The sequence below is a fragment of the Vulpes lagopus genome, chromosome 17, assembly GCF_018345385.1.
Source record: "Vulpes lagopus strain Blue_001 chromosome 17, ASM1834538v1, whole genome shotgun sequence".
Lineage (NCBI taxonomy): Eukaryota > Metazoa > Chordata > Mammalia > Carnivora > Canidae > Vulpes > Vulpes lagopus.
The window spans coordinates 24104173-24119566 of record NC_054840.1 but is presented as its reverse complement, the minus strand read 5'-3'; the positions used below and the strand labels follow the sequence as shown (position 1 = coordinate 24119566).

The window sequence follows — 15394 nt, the reverse complement described above, 5'->3', positions numbered from 1 at the left end:
CCACTTGGGTTTAGCTCATTGGTGAGAATGAGCTAAACAATGAGAATGGTGGTGTTTTTAGGCCTCACATGTAAAATGAAGATAATTCATGAGCTGGGGTGAAAAATAAGTTAGCCATGCAAGTAACATGTTTAGTATAGAGGCTGGTACCTGGTGGCCCTACGCAAATGGCAGCACTTTGTATGTGCAGATTTGGAGGATGACTTTGACCACACCCTGTTCTTACCGACAACGCCAACTGAGGAGATGGGCTGTGCTATGGCTGTTTTCCAGGATGCTCCAGAGGGAGTTGACCACTTAGTTGCATTCCTCTCTGCAAAGAAAGCATATTGCAGGGCTCTAGCCTGCCCTGATTTCTGAAGGTACATAAACAGCTCCTTCTCCTTCTGGATGCCCACTTCGTAGGGACAATGCACAGCAGCCTGGACTGCACGGACACAAGTCTCTGGAGCAAGGCACCCGGGATACTGCTTCTGCATCTTCGAAAGGGCTTCACTGAAAATACTCTCCATGTTGGGCAAGCTCTGAATTGGCTTGTTGCAGAGTCTACGGGATTCTAGAGATTGATCTGAAAGGAATAAGTAAGAAAATTGGGTTTGGAAATGTTACTTACACAAAGGGAATATGAGTATGTAATAATAATAATAACTTGTTCAAAATACAAAATTACATACTGTTCATCAAGATTTTTTTTAAAAGATTTTATTTATTTACCCATGATAGACATAGAGAGAGAGAGAGAGAGAGAGAGAGAGGCAGACACACAGGCAGAGGGAGAAGCAGGCTCCATGCCGGGAGCCCGACGTGGGACTTGATCCCGGGTCTCCAGAATCACACCCTGGGCCAAAGGCAGGCGCCAAACCGCTGAGCCACCCAGGGATCCCCCTCATCAAGATATTTAATGTAATACTAACATCAAAATATTTGATGCACCTTAAGTCCTGTAAGATAGGATTTCACAGATTCAAAGCAATTTTCAAGTTACCTAATTTAGGCATAAAATTTTCATTTTCCTTCTGTTCCAATGCCAAGACAGCATTATAATAGGTTAAATATCAAACTCTCAGTGATTTTAAGGAAAATATTTCTCAGTTAAGAATATTTTAGATTCAAAATAATCTCAACTCCATTCCTAACAGTAACAAAAACTTAAAAATACCTAGAAAAGAAGACAGTGTTAATTGGTACAAGGAGAGACATACGAATCAGTGGAAGAGAATTAGGAGTTCAGAAACAAATCCTGACAATTAGAGCCAACAGATTTTCAACACAGGTGCCAAAACAATGCAATGAAAGGAAGGAGAGGGATCCCTGGGTGGCTCAGTGGTTTAGCGCCTGCCTTTGGCCCAGGGCCTGACCCTGGAGTCCCAGGATCAAGTCCCACATTGGGCTCCCTGCATGGAGCCTGCTTCTCCCTCTGCCTGGATCTCTGCCTCTCTCTCTCTCTCTGTCTCTCATGAATAAATAAATAAAATATTTTTAAAAATCCTTACCTACAACTATATGTAAAAATTAACTCAAAGTGGATCATAAATCTAAATTGAAGAGCTAAAACTATAAAAATTTCTAGAAGAAAACAAAGGGAAAATCTTCAGGACCTTGAGTTAGGCAAAGTATTCTTAGCATGATTCACGAAAGAAAAAAAAAATCAATTCAAGACTGTACTTTGAAGGATACCATTAAGAAAATGAAACAAGGGCGGCCCAGTGGTGCAGTGGTTTAGCGCCAACCTGCAGCTCAGGGTGTGATCCTGGAGACCTGGGATCGAGTCCCATGTCAGGCTCCTTGCATGGAGCCTGCTTCTCCCTCTGCCTGTGTCTCTGCCTCTCTCTCTCTGTCTCTCATGAACAAATAAATAAAATCTTTAAAAAAAGAAAAAGAAAAAAGAAAATGAAACAATAAACCATAGACTCGGAGAAAATATTTGTATGGTAGGCAGAGTAATGCTGCCTCCCGTCCCCAATGTCTACTTCCTAATCCCTAGAACCTATAAATTTATAACCTTAGATGGCAAAGGGACTTTATAGAAATGATTAATTGTAAAAAACTTGAGATGTGGAGATTATCCTTTATTGTCTAGATGTTCCCAACCTAATCACGAGTCCTTAAGAGAGGAGACCCTTTCCTGGCTGTGGTGAGAGAGGTTGATGAAGAATGGTCAGACACAACATGGGGAAGATTTGACCTGTTGGTGATGATTTGGCTTTGACAACGGAAGAAGGGGGCCGAGAATCAAGGAATTCAGTAGCCTCTAAGCCATTCCCTCAACTTAACAGCTGGCAAGAACAAGAGGACTTTGGCCTTATAATACAAGATACTCAATTGTGCCAACCACTCGAAGCGAGCAGAAAACAGATTCTCCCCTAAAACTTCCAGAAAGGAGTACGGCTGTTGTAAACACCTGGATTTTAGGTCAGTGAGATCCGCCCAGCAGACTTTTCTGACCTATAGATCTGTAAGATAATAAATTTGTGTCCTTTAAACTGCTAGGCTTGTAGTAATTTGTTATCAAAGCAATAGAAGACCAATACAGGGATCCCTGGGTGGCGCAGCGGTTTAGCGCCTGCCTTTGGCCCAGGGCGCGATCCTGGAGACCCGGGATCGAATCCCATGTCGGGCTCCCGGTGCATGGAGCCTGCTTCTCCCTCTGCCTGTGTCTCTGTCTCTCTGTGTGACTATCATAAATAAATAAAGCCACTCTGATCAACTAAAGAATCTTAAGCAGCCACTGAGGAAGAGACGTGCAGAAAACCGAGAATTCCCAGGACATGATGGGTGGAGGACTTCAAATTCCTTGCTTATAAAAAAACTAGATTTTTAAAATAAAATATTTAAAAAAAAAAAAAAAAAGAAGACCAATACAATTTATAAATCAAATGTCTAATGAAGTATTTGTACCTAGAGTATAGAAGGAATTCTTGGGACTCAATAGTAAGAAGGCAAACAACTCAATTTTTTAAATGGGCAAAAACCTGAGTGGATATTTCACCAAAGAGGATATGTGAACAGCTAATACTATGTAAAAAAGGTGTTCACATCATCAGTCATTCAGGAAATGCAAATAAAAGCCACAGTGATTTAAAAAAAAAATAGTGAATGTGGTAGGTTGTCTCTAAATTACAGGGTGTTATTTCTGAGATTAAGTTACAAAAAGACTCTGGCCTCAGTCACCCTCTCTTGCTCTCTTGTTCATTCTGATGGAAGCCAGCTGCCATGTGTGAATTGCCCACATGGCACGTGGCAAAGAACTGAAGGAGACTTTTAGTCAACAGCCAGCGAGGAGCTAAGGCCCTTGGTCCAACAGACTGTAGGGAACTGAATCCTACTAACTACTTCTTGAGTGAACTTGGAAGCAGATCTTCCCCCAGGCAAGCCTTGAGGTGGAAAGAGCCACAAATAATACCTTGCATGCAATCTTACATGAAATCCTAAACCAGAGAACCTGGCTCGCCACAACTATATTCCTGACCCACAGAAACTGCCAAGTAATAAATGTTTGATTTTTAAAAAAAGATTATTTATTTGATGATGGAAGAAGGGGACTGAGAATCAAGGAATTCAGTGGCCTTTAAACCATTCCCTCAACTTAACAGCTGGCAAGAACATGAGGACCTTGGCCTTACAATACAAGATACTGAATTGTGCCAACAACTTGAAGTGAGCAGGAAACAGTAAATAAATAAAAAATTAAAAAAAATACCGTCAGCAAATTACCGATACCTGCTACAATTCAAACGAACCCCAAAAACAGTATGTAAACTGAAAGAAACCAGATCAAAAGGCTACATCTTATATGATGCCATTCATGGTAAATGTCCAGAAAAGGCAAAACTATAGAGACAGAAAGATCAGTGGTTGCCTAAGGCCAGGGGTGAAAGTGGGATAAGCTGCAACATATTACGTGGGAAATTTTGGCGGTAGTGACAAGTCCTAAAACTGATTCTTAGGGATGGCTGTGCAACTTTATAAAGTGAATTATGCATCATTAAAGCTATTTTTAAAAATGTCTAGAAGTGAATTTATCAAGAAACATACAAGACCTCTAAGAAGATAACTATATCATTTTATTGAAGAACATACAAAGACTTGAGCAAAGGGAGAGATTCCATGTTCTTGAATATAAATATTTCATAACATAAAAATATAAATATCTCCTATATATATTATATATGAATTTCTTTTTTTTAATTTTTTTTTTATTTATGATAGTCATACAGAGAGAGAAAGAGGCAGAGACACAGGCAGAGGGAGAAGCAGGTTCCATGCACCGGGAGCCCAATGTGGGATTAGATCCCGGGTCTCCAGGATCACGCCCTGGGCCAAAGGCAGGCGCCAAACCGCTGCGCCACCCAGGGATCCCCGAATTTCTTTTTTTTTAAGATTTTATTTATTTATCCATGAGAGACACAGAGAGAAAGAGGAAGAGACACAGGCAGAGGGAGAAGCAGGCCTCATGCAGGGAGCCCGATGTGGGATTCGATCCCGGGACTCCAGGATCACGCCCCAGGCCGAAGGCAGGCGCTAAACCACTGAGCCACCACCCAAGGATCCCCTATATATGAATTTCTAACCAGAACTTTTGTGGTTCTGGGACACCTGAGTGGCTCAGTGCTTGAATGTCTACCTTCAGCTCAGGGTGTGATCCCAGAGTCCCAGGACCGAGTTCTGCATCATACTCCCCAGAGGGAGCCTGATTTTCTTCCTACCCATGTCTCTGCCTCTGTCTCTGTTTCTCATGAATAGATAAATAAAATCTTTTTTTTTAAAGAAACTTGGTTGTTCTATATTTTTTAAAAAATAACTCAACAGGCGTGCCTGGCTGGCCCAGTTGGTAGAACATGTGACTCTTGATCTCAGGGTTGTAAGTTTGAGCCCCACATTGGTTATGGAGCCTATATAAAAAGGATATATAATAAAAGTGAAAATAACTCAATGGAATGATTCTTTTTTTTTAACAGAATGATTCTAAAGTTTGCATAAAAGAATAATGTATAGAAGTATTATCAAATAAGATGTGATGTTAAACTTTCTTCAGAATAGATTTATATAAAATTCCTAAAAATCTGTTATGTCCTGGTATAATGTTCTCAGTCACAATTTTAAAATGTGTGTCACAGAAATAACCAAACTCTCTTGTCAATTACATTATAATAAATGCATTATCAGATCTTAAAAAAAAAAAACTCAACTGTGTAACAAATTATATTACCCAATTGTTGTCTAAAACACAATGCCAGAAATGTTTTTTTTTTTTAAGTACTACCATCTCTTCAAGAATACACCACTATATCAAAAATGTACACTTCAGTTAATTGGACAGAAAACTTCCAGGGGTTATAAAGCAGTTTCAATATAAAAAGGCATATAGGGGGATCCCTGGGTGGCTCAGTGGTTTCGCGCCTGACTTTGGCCCAGGGTGCGGTCCTGGAGTTCCGGGATCGAGTCCCGCATCGGGCTCCCAGCATGGAGCCTGCTTCTCCCTCTGCCTGTGTCTCTGCCTCTCTCTCTCTATGTCTATCATAAATAGATCTTTAAATTAAAAAAAAAAAAGGCATATGAACGTGAACCTGTCTGGCACCGGTGTGTTACTATGTGTGCAAGGGAGAGTAAGGTTTGGATTTAATCGTGTACACATGTGAATTTATCTTCGAGGCATTGCATAATCTCAAACTTTTTCTTAACCTAGGAGGCAACAATACTTCCTTAATGCCTGATTACTAGGTAGAAGAGAAAATAATGGATTTTTAAATTAATGCTTTCCCATATGATTTTAAGAACAGGAAAGGAGGGGAGATGGTGGTTAGCACGTAGTCCCCGTTTGCCCTGCTTTTGTTGGAGAGACAAGAACTCTACCCAACAGGTTTCCAATTACTTGCTCAATTATCCGATGTGTTAGCTTGAGATCCTCAATTTATAGGAAGGCAAGTTCAGGAGAGAAGGATGGAGACCTTTCCAGGGCCTACAGCTGATTTAATTTCCTGATGGCCGAAAAGGAAGACAAGAGTGGTCATTGGGGAGAGGAGGAGGAGGAGAGGACAAGTATGTGGAAGACAAAGTGGATGAGGAAAGGGGACTGAGCCGCCAGTACTGCGGCACAAACAGGCAGCTAGAGTAATCTGTGCCAGGGACACTACACTGTCCTTGTGACACTACTAGAATTCCCATCTGATTAGCACCGACTCTCAACACCAATAGTACACTTAAGGGTTATCTATGGAATTTAAAAAGTTCAGATGCCCATGCCCCGCTGTAGATTCAGTTAAGAATACTTAAGGGTGGGGGCTATGCATGAGTATTTTTAAAAATTTAACACTTGATTTTGAGGTGTAGCCTCTGGAATACCCAAGAGCAGAGCATTAGGTCAGCCATTTTATCAAGGACAGCTGTAGCTCCTGGCAAACTCTGCCCTGCGCCAGAAACTGAGAAGGAAAGAAAGAAAGAAAAGAGAGAAGAAAAAAGAACAGCCTGCTTAATGATGTGCAGTAATTACTGCAGTAATTATTGCTGATCAGCACAATGCTGTTATCCTGGGGATACTCAGGACCTCTCAGACTGCAGGTGGGCATTCTGGGAACTACTCATGGCACCTGTCCAGACTAGTCTAGGGCCAAGCTGAGCACATCCACTGGAGTTTTGGGTCTGGGCACAAATACAGATGCTTCCTATCAATTTCCTGTCTCTTTCCTGCTGTAGCTATAAGGGATGCTGTTATCTTACAAATTTGTTCTATTAGAACAAAACATATTCAGAATTTCCCCTTTGGGTCTACGGGTATGGTGTTTTCAAAATGTGTTTCTCATACACTTGATTGTTTTAACATCTTGGTAGTTTTAAATTCACTTAGCTGTACCTACACAATAAGAGAGGCAGGTATGGTCAGGTCAGTGCTAGCATTCGCTGCCCAGGAAAATAAGGAGAAGAGGAACTAATTAGAGATTCAAACATGCTTATAATTGAATTCTTTCCTTGACCCCTTCACATTTTTTTCTTAATTCTTTGAGATATTGCAAGGCAGATGGATATTCAAGTTTTGATTTTAAAAAAGGTGAATCACCCTCCTAAAGGAAGAAAAGCAGGTGATTATTTCCCCCCTTTTCTTTCTGGTAAACTGACAGGAAGACATTTTTCTCTGCCTAGTTTAAAGAGAGTCACAACATGCAATTTACAGAAATGGTTACCTAAGACATAAAAGACTGTCTCTTCTCCAATTTTGATAAATAGTAAGTAAGCTGTGTTTGTCTCAGAAGCTCTGCAAAGGACAGACAGGACAACTATACTTTTCCAGTCTTGCAGGAGGTCACCCACAGAACTTGGGTATCACAAAAGAAGGAAGCTCAATTTAGACATATGCTTAGGCCTTCTATGTGAAGCAGGGTCACTCTGTTCTTGTGAAACATGTATATAAATGTTCACAGAGAACAAAAATAAATTACAAAAAGCAAAAGATAAAATGGGGAGAAAGACGATGAAACCATTAAGATTTGTTTAAAGTCACAAAGTCAAAATGAACAAATAGACCAAAGTCTATAGGCAGAACTGGAATTACTAAAAATGGCCAACACAGCACCGTAACTGTAAAGAACCAGGGGTCATTACAGGAACAAAGACTTGGTTTCCTGAGTTGAGGCCCCCAGTTGGATGTCCCCTGTGCCCACCTTTGAATAACAGCACACACTTTCAGCTTCATGACAGAAACATGCACATGGGAATGGGGAGTCTTACTCAGCTTAAGCAGGAATAAGCAGGCTGCTGGCCAAATGAGAGTGCAAATAAATAGCATTTTATGGGACCCTCTCTTCTTCTGTTTAGCCAAGTAATTCTGAATTGCTCTGCTAAATCCATTGCACTGCAGTAGTCTGAGAAGCTTCATACAAAAGCATTAGGATACATGATGCTAATTAACTCTCCAGGATGCAGGTTAAAGGATGCATGTTAAATTGTAGAGAAATTTGTAGCTACTTCCCAAATCATATATATCTATATTTTATGCAGGGCTTGATCTCACGATCCTGAAATCAAAACTTAAGCTGAGATCAAGAGTCATATGTGCAACCAACTGAACCACCCAGGAACCCCCTAAGTCATATTTTTAGATACATATTAACCTTCTGTAATCAATCCCCCTCCACCCATAACTGATTCCAAATGCTGATTGCAATATTGACCATTGACCATTGGAAATTCCCTTCCTTCTCTCCTTTCCTATTAGATGTGGAAACTAAATAAATTCCTTAGTCTTTTCCTTATTTTATATATATACATATATATACATAATATATATTTATATATGACTACTGTCCTTAGATATATATATAATCCTTGTCAACATTTCACTTGAGGAAGTTGGTTGGGGGTTAGGGGTGAGGGAGGGAGGGTAGGATGTAGGAATGGGGCGGAAATAGGCTTCATTAGTGGAATATTTTTACAAATGGGAAAGGAGAACTCATAATTTTACATGTATTTTTAATAATTGAGGTATAGAGGCACCTGGGAGGCTCAGTTGGTTAAGCATCCAACTCTTGATTTTGGCTCAGGTCATGATCTTAGGTTTGTACGATGGAACCCCTCATCAGGCTCTGTGCTGGGAGTAGAGTTTGCTTGAGATTCTCTCTCTCCCTCTGTCTCTGCCTCCTGCCCCCCTGATTCATGTGTTTTGTTTTTTTTTCTCTCTCTCTCTTACAAAAAACCAAAATCCAAACAGTAAAATTCTCAGAGTTTCCCATGGGGATTCTAAACCTTAATCCCCAAAAGAAACAGTGGAGTTGTCCAGGTTGTACCAAGAACAAAAAAACTGGAGCCCAACCACTGGAGCCTGTGGGGTCTCAGAACAGGGGTTGAAACCAACTAATTTCAATGGATCTTTTCCTTTATTGATAAAGCCAAAAAAGCTGATTTGATGGGACACCTGGGTGGCTCAGTTGGTTGAGCATCTGCCTTCGGCTTGGGTCATGGTCTCAGAGTCCCGGGTTTTGAGCCCCATGACACCCTGCTCAGCCAGGGGTCTGTTTGTCCGTCCATCTTCCTCTGCCCCTTCCCCTGCTGCTTGTGCTTGCTCATTCTCTCTCTCTCTCTTTCAAATAAATAAAATCTTTAAAAAAAGCTGATTTGCTAGGGTCTATAGAAGGTCAAGACTATAATCCAGGTCTCCTGACCTCCTGTCCTGAGCCCAGTTCTCTATAGACTGTATGTACCTTTTCCACACTGGCCAGACATCCCTTTTTCCTTTGGGTAAATTTAATGACTCAGATATTAGGAAAAGATAAATATTTTTAAAAAGATTTATTTATTTAAGAGAGAGCATGCAAGGGGAAGAGCAGATAGAGAGGGAAAGAGAGAAATAGGCAGATTCTCTGATGAGCCTGACTAGGATTCCACATTCTCACACTCTCGATCACACAACCCGACCCTGAGATCATGACCTGAGCCGAAATCAAGAGTCCAATGCTTAACCAACTGAGCCACCCAGGTGCCCCAAGGTAAACCTTTTTTAAAAAAACCAAGAGTCTTCATTACCTACCACCCAATACAACCATTGACAAAAATTTGTTAGTTTGTTTCCTTATGAAAATATACATATGAAGACATACACATTTGTGCAATTTCCTATCTGGCTGTTATCTACAGTACGACATGTAAACATTCTCCTGTTCTTCAACTTTCTTTAAAAAATGGAAGTTTTAGTGGTTGAATGGGGCTGCTTCATTTCAGTCTATCATCTTTTATTTAACTAATCCCCCTAAAATTAGATTTCTGAGTTGTTTCCAATATTCTACAATGAGAAAGCTTCAGTGGGTATCACCGTTACACAGATCTTTGTATACTTCTGTGATTACTTCTTCATGATAAATTCCTAAGAATAGAAATACTAAGTCAAAAGATACGAGCAAGTCTCAATACATAATTACCCAGTTGCCACTACAAGCAGTATAATAAGAGCTCGTCTTAGACAGCCCGGGTGGCTCAGTGGTTTAGGGCCACCTTCGGCCCAAGGTGTGATCCTGAAGACTTGGGATCGAGTCCCACATCGGGCTCCCTGCATGGAGCCTGCTTCTCCCTCTACCTGTGTCTCTGCCTCTCTCTCTCTCTCTCTGTCTCTCATGAATAAATAAATAATCTTTAAAAAAAAAGAGCTTGTCTAAAATGTCTCACCCTATTATTTTTCTTTTCCAATTTGCTTGACAAAATAGTGTCTTCCAATTCACTGATGAGTTTTCATTAACCATCAAGTTTAAAAAGCATGTAAGAATTAAGTAAATACTTACTATACAACTCAGCAATACTATTCTTAGGTATTTACCCAAGAGAAAGGGAAACATATCTACAAAGACTCATGCAGGCCCAAAGTGAAAACAACCTAAATGTCCATCAACTGATATATGGATAAGCAAACTGTGGTATATCCACACTTTGGAATACTATTAGGTAGAAAAAAAGAATGAGATACTATTAGATGAAACGGCATGGACAAGTTTCAAAGACATTATGCTAAGTGAAAGGAGTCAGACACAAAAGGTTACCTGCTATATTGTTATTCCAACTATATGAAATTCTAAAAAAACAAAACTATAGAAATAGAAAGTAGGTCAGTGATTATCTGTGGCCTAGGGTAAGGGAAGAGAGTCTACTAGAAAGAGGTATGAAGATACTTTTTTTTTTTAAATCAGAGTAATAGAACTACACATTAGATTGTGACAGTAGTTACACAACTATAAAGAATTACAAAAATTCTTCAAACTCTATGCTTGAAATGGGTGGATTTTATTGTGTGTAAACTATACCCCAAAAAAGCTGGAAGAAATAAAAACAGAAGCAAAGATTACTTATGAAATTTCTTGAGAAAAACTAACTTATTTTCATTCTTGCATATTTCCTTTAAATTTTTGGCTGTATTCATACTCTATAATTATAGAATATATGTATACTTTTATTTTAGACATTTTTATACACAACTTTACATATTTCTGTATAGTCCTCATAATTATAATTTTAAATAGTTATACATAATTGTCCAAAACCAAAACCATTTCTCTACTGTTAACAGGTGAATTACCAAATTCTGAAGCAGATTATTCCTTAAAAAAAAAGAGAGAGAGAAAAAAGAAAAAAGTAGATAATTCCTCCTCAGTATTTGGATGCCACCATCTGGACAAACTGTGCAATGTTGGTGAGGCTGAGTAGACCATTTTATAAATTTCATAAATAAAAAAATAATTTAATGTTTAGGTTTATGTAAAAATTATTTTTTAAAGTCAAATAAGTTTTAAAAATTAAAATAGACCATTTTAGAATTTACTAGACTATCAGACTATCATCCTCATCTATCTCTTTTAGTTAGTTAACTCTTGAATCTGAATCTAAGGAAATCAGTTAAGGAAAAGAACTTCCTGTTGAAATCTAATTCTTTACAAACTAAAGCTCTATCACATGGCTCTATCACAAGCCCCAAACCAAAAAATCAGGTACAGATCTCCACATGCAAATAGCCTCTGCTGTCAGCCAACCAAGTGACTTCTAACAAATTTTTTTTTAATTTTTTTTATGATAGTCACACACACACAGAGAGAGAGAGAGAGGCAGAGACAAAGGCAGAGGGAGAAGCAGGCTCCATGCACCGGGAGCCCGACGTGGGATCGCGCCCTGGGCCAAAGGCAGGCGCCAAACCTCTGCGCCACCCAGGGATCCCTGCCAACCAAGTGACTTCTAATAAGACAATAAGCTGTCCTGGGAGGCACAATGAAATCAGTGATGGAAAGTTGGTGGAGTTTGTAGGGAAGGCAGAGAAAGACACCAGGAAACTCACTCCCTTTTGGGTAAAGACTTGCTGATTCTCTTTATGAGTCACCAGGATTTTCTCTCCACGGTCCCTGGCCTCTCCAGTTCAAGCTTTTACTGTTGCATTAAAACCACAATTGGCTAGAGCCACAAAAAGAAACATTATTTCAGGGAAGTGTTTGGTCCCTGCCAGGGTCGACAAAAGAATGACTTTTTCAAAAGAATGCTTTTGAATGACACTGAGCCATTGCCTACCACCAAGTAGAAAGATGAACATGCTGCTTTACCTGTGACCCAACACTGTTCCCAATTATTTTTTATGGCACTCTTTAACCCTCTCCATCTTGCTCCCAATCTCCATAAACTGAAAAGGTATAGTTGAAAAAAGAAAAAAGGAAAATTCTAGGACTGCCACTACCAAGAACTCTTAAAGGAATGCCATGAATCCATACAGTGAGAAACCAGGGAGAGAAAGAAAATATAGTCACTGAAACATAACTATGGTTTCATTGTAGCAAATTAGAGAAGCATCTGTCTTTTCTTTCTTTCTTTCTTTCTTTCTTTCTTTCTTTCTTTCTTTCTTTCTTTCTTCCTTTCTTTTGTTCGTTTGTTCTTTCTTTCTTTCTTTTAAAGATTTACTTATTACTTTGAGAGAGAGAGTGGGATGAGGGGCAGAGGGAGAAAATCTTCAAGCAGACTCCCCGCTGAACCATGCAGCCCGATCTCAAGACCCTGAGATTATGACCTGAGCAGAAACCAAGAGGATGCTCAACCAACTGAGCCACTCAGGTACCTTGAGAGACTTGTTTCTATTTTCTGAAATATTTGCTTGTTTTCATTTTAATTTTATATTTCTTACAGAAGATACATCATTTCAATACAAAATCAGGAGGTAGGAAGGGGTAAGCAATGAAGTCTTCTTCCAACAGCTTTCCCTGGCTGACCAACCCCATTCCCAGAGGCAAGCATTAACCATTTCTTGTGAATCTTTACAGAAATATCTTATACGTAGATGAACAGTTCTGTAAATACATTCTCCCCAAATAGACGTTCAGTCCCATTCCCCTTTTCTTTTTGGTGAACCACTATATACAATGATGCTTTCTTATCTAATAATACAATATGTTGTGGCGTTCATAAAAATATGTAGAGTTGGGGATCCCTGGGTGGCGCAGCGGTTTTGCGCCTGCCTTTGGCCCAGGGCGCGATCCTGGAGACCCGGGATCGAATCCCACGTCGGGCTCCCGGTGCATGGAGCCTGCTTCTCCCTCTGCCTGTGTCTCTGCCTCTCTCTCTCTCTGTGACTATCATAAAAAAAAAAAATTAAAAAAATAAAAAAAAAATATGTAGAGTTTCTCATTCACTTTAAAGCTCTATCATATTCTATCACGTGGATGTACCATAAGATATTTAAGGAATTCCTTATTAAAATGAAAATTTAGCTTGCTTCTAATCTTGTGCTATTTTCATTATTATCTTCTTACCAGAGATTCTCTGGGCTAATTTGATTGCTTCTTCAACCGGGTCTGAGTTCACAATTTCATCTAGGATACCCAGCTTGAGTGCTTCATCTGCCAAAACATGTCTTCCTAAAACAAAACAAAAACAAATCGAAGAACAATGTGAGGTTAAAGCAAAGGCATTACTCTCTCTAGTAGGGAAGGTTATCTGTCCTGGACACATCTATTATTAAATGAAATAAATAAGCAACTCGCTGACTATTGTAGTAGAAGGATCACTGCAGAGGTAACCAAAAATCTTAGTTCAAGCTTCAGCTCTATGATCTACTACTATCTTTGCGATGGTGAAGAACTGTATGATCACCCTTCCTCCTAGATAAATGGGAGTAATTATGCTTACCTTGGTAAATCTGAGTATCAAGCGAGAGAATAACACATTTTCTTTACATTCTGTAAATCTCTGTAGAAGCACTTTGTAAACTATACGTCTCTAGAAAAGAGGTGATTGATTTTGGAGAAGAATAATAGAGATAGTAACATGAGAGCAGTAGTAGTTCTTACACCAATACACACCGACATACATATCTACACTGATTACAAAAAATAAAAAAATAAGACAGTCCGGAAACATGAATATAGTGGGGGGGGGGGGGGGAACAAGGGGAAACCATGATGAGGTTGACATTATTTAAGTTATAATCAGAATTACACAGGATAAATGGGGTGGACTTCTGTCATTTTTGGCCTACCCAGCATCTCAACCCCTCCCTTAGTTTGTGGAGTGGCTATTGTGTGAGTTTTGGAGACCTGCCTTTTATGACAGTAGATCAAAGGGAAGCAGAAGTGATCAGACAATTGTTCCTTCAGATCCACGTGGTCGGGGTGTGGTCCATGACCCCACGTTTGGCAAAAGAAATGCTCTATAGAGGGTTTTTAGTCTGGAGTGAGGACACTAAGCAGCAGCTAGCGACATCTAGTGTCTGATGGTGGTGGTATCAGGAGCATCTAGTGTCCAGTGGCGGCACAGGCGGCCTCTAGTATAGAATAGCAGATTTAGGGTGTTAAGAAGTTTGATGAGCATCACTCCTGGGTTCTTCACCGGGTGTAAATATGTAATTTCATCTGAATATTCTGAAGTAGTGGGATAAGGTATATGAGTATAGAAGAAAGGAGACAGTAAACCTTCCTTGCTTTCTTGCCAGTACCATCGTGCCTTGCAGAAAGTGATCATCAAATCAGTCTTGGTGGCAACATTCCCACAGTCCTTGCTGTTCGTACAGTGTTAGTGGATGCCATCTTAGAGACAAACCCCTCCACTCCTGGTTCTTAGCAATGGTTCAGAGAGTTAAAAATGGGTTTTCTTGATCAGAAAGACAGTTCAATGATTTCTGGCAGGGGCCACTCTGCAACAACACTATCTGGGCAGTTTTCAAGAAGTGTCTTTGAAAACAGGCTCCCAGACTTCCTCCTGGGGTGAGGAGGGCAGTGAGAAATGGATGAGTGGCTACAGAGGTCAAGTTGCCTGTGTATCAGATCACTTGGGGGGGATGCCTGGGTGGCTCAGTCATTGAGCATCTGCCTTCGGCTCAGGACTTGATCCCAGGGTCCAGGATCAAGTCCTGCATTGGGCTCCTTGCAGAGAGCCTGCTTCTCCCTCTGCCTATGTCTCTGCCCCTCTCTCTGTGTCTCTCATGAATAAATAAATAAAATCTTAAAAGAAAATCACTTGGGTAAGGAGTGAATGAGTCAGCCTGCGTAGGTCAAGGGCACCGAATGCAGACAAAATGGAAAATGGAAACCCGAGTAAGAAAAGGATCTTTGGGGGAAACTGAGTAGGTAACATGAGCTACCCAGAGGATGTACTCAAAGTTCCTTCAGCTGTAATGATTGCTTCTAGCCTGGATTTCACACAAGTGGACATGTAGCAATGCTATTCTTACAGAGTCCATGAGATTCTAGGTATTCTGTTTCTGTTTCAAGGGCCTAAAGACACATCTCTGTATATACAACCCAAATCTTCAGGCTCAGATTTAAACTTGCTTTTTTCTCTTGTTGCCCTCAGTGTAGACAACAACCACTGCTCAATGGACTTTAATAAGAACCCTGCCTAGAGCCACTATAAAGAGACCCTCGTAACTGAAACTGAGACATCTCTTCTCCAA

At 40.1% G+C, this 15394-nt stretch overlaps 1 protein-coding gene across 2 annotated transcripts in view; it reads right to left on the bottom strand.

Moving 5' to 3' along the window:
- The window catches only part of EHHADH (enoyl-CoA hydratase and 3-hydroxyacyl CoA dehydrogenase), a 49141-nt gene that overhangs the window by 12330 nt on the left and 21417 nt on the right, over nt 1-15394 (bottom strand). For both annotated transcript variants that reach the window (XM_041731679.1, XM_041731680.1), the window contains exons 5-6: nt 13257-13361; nt 227-568 (exon numbers count right to left, since the gene is read on the bottom strand). In XM_041731679.1, coding sequence (XP_041587613.1) covers nt 227-568; nt 13257-13361 — 447 coding nt within the window. The remainder of the gene's footprint in view (nt 1-226; nt 569-13256; nt 13362-15394) is intronic.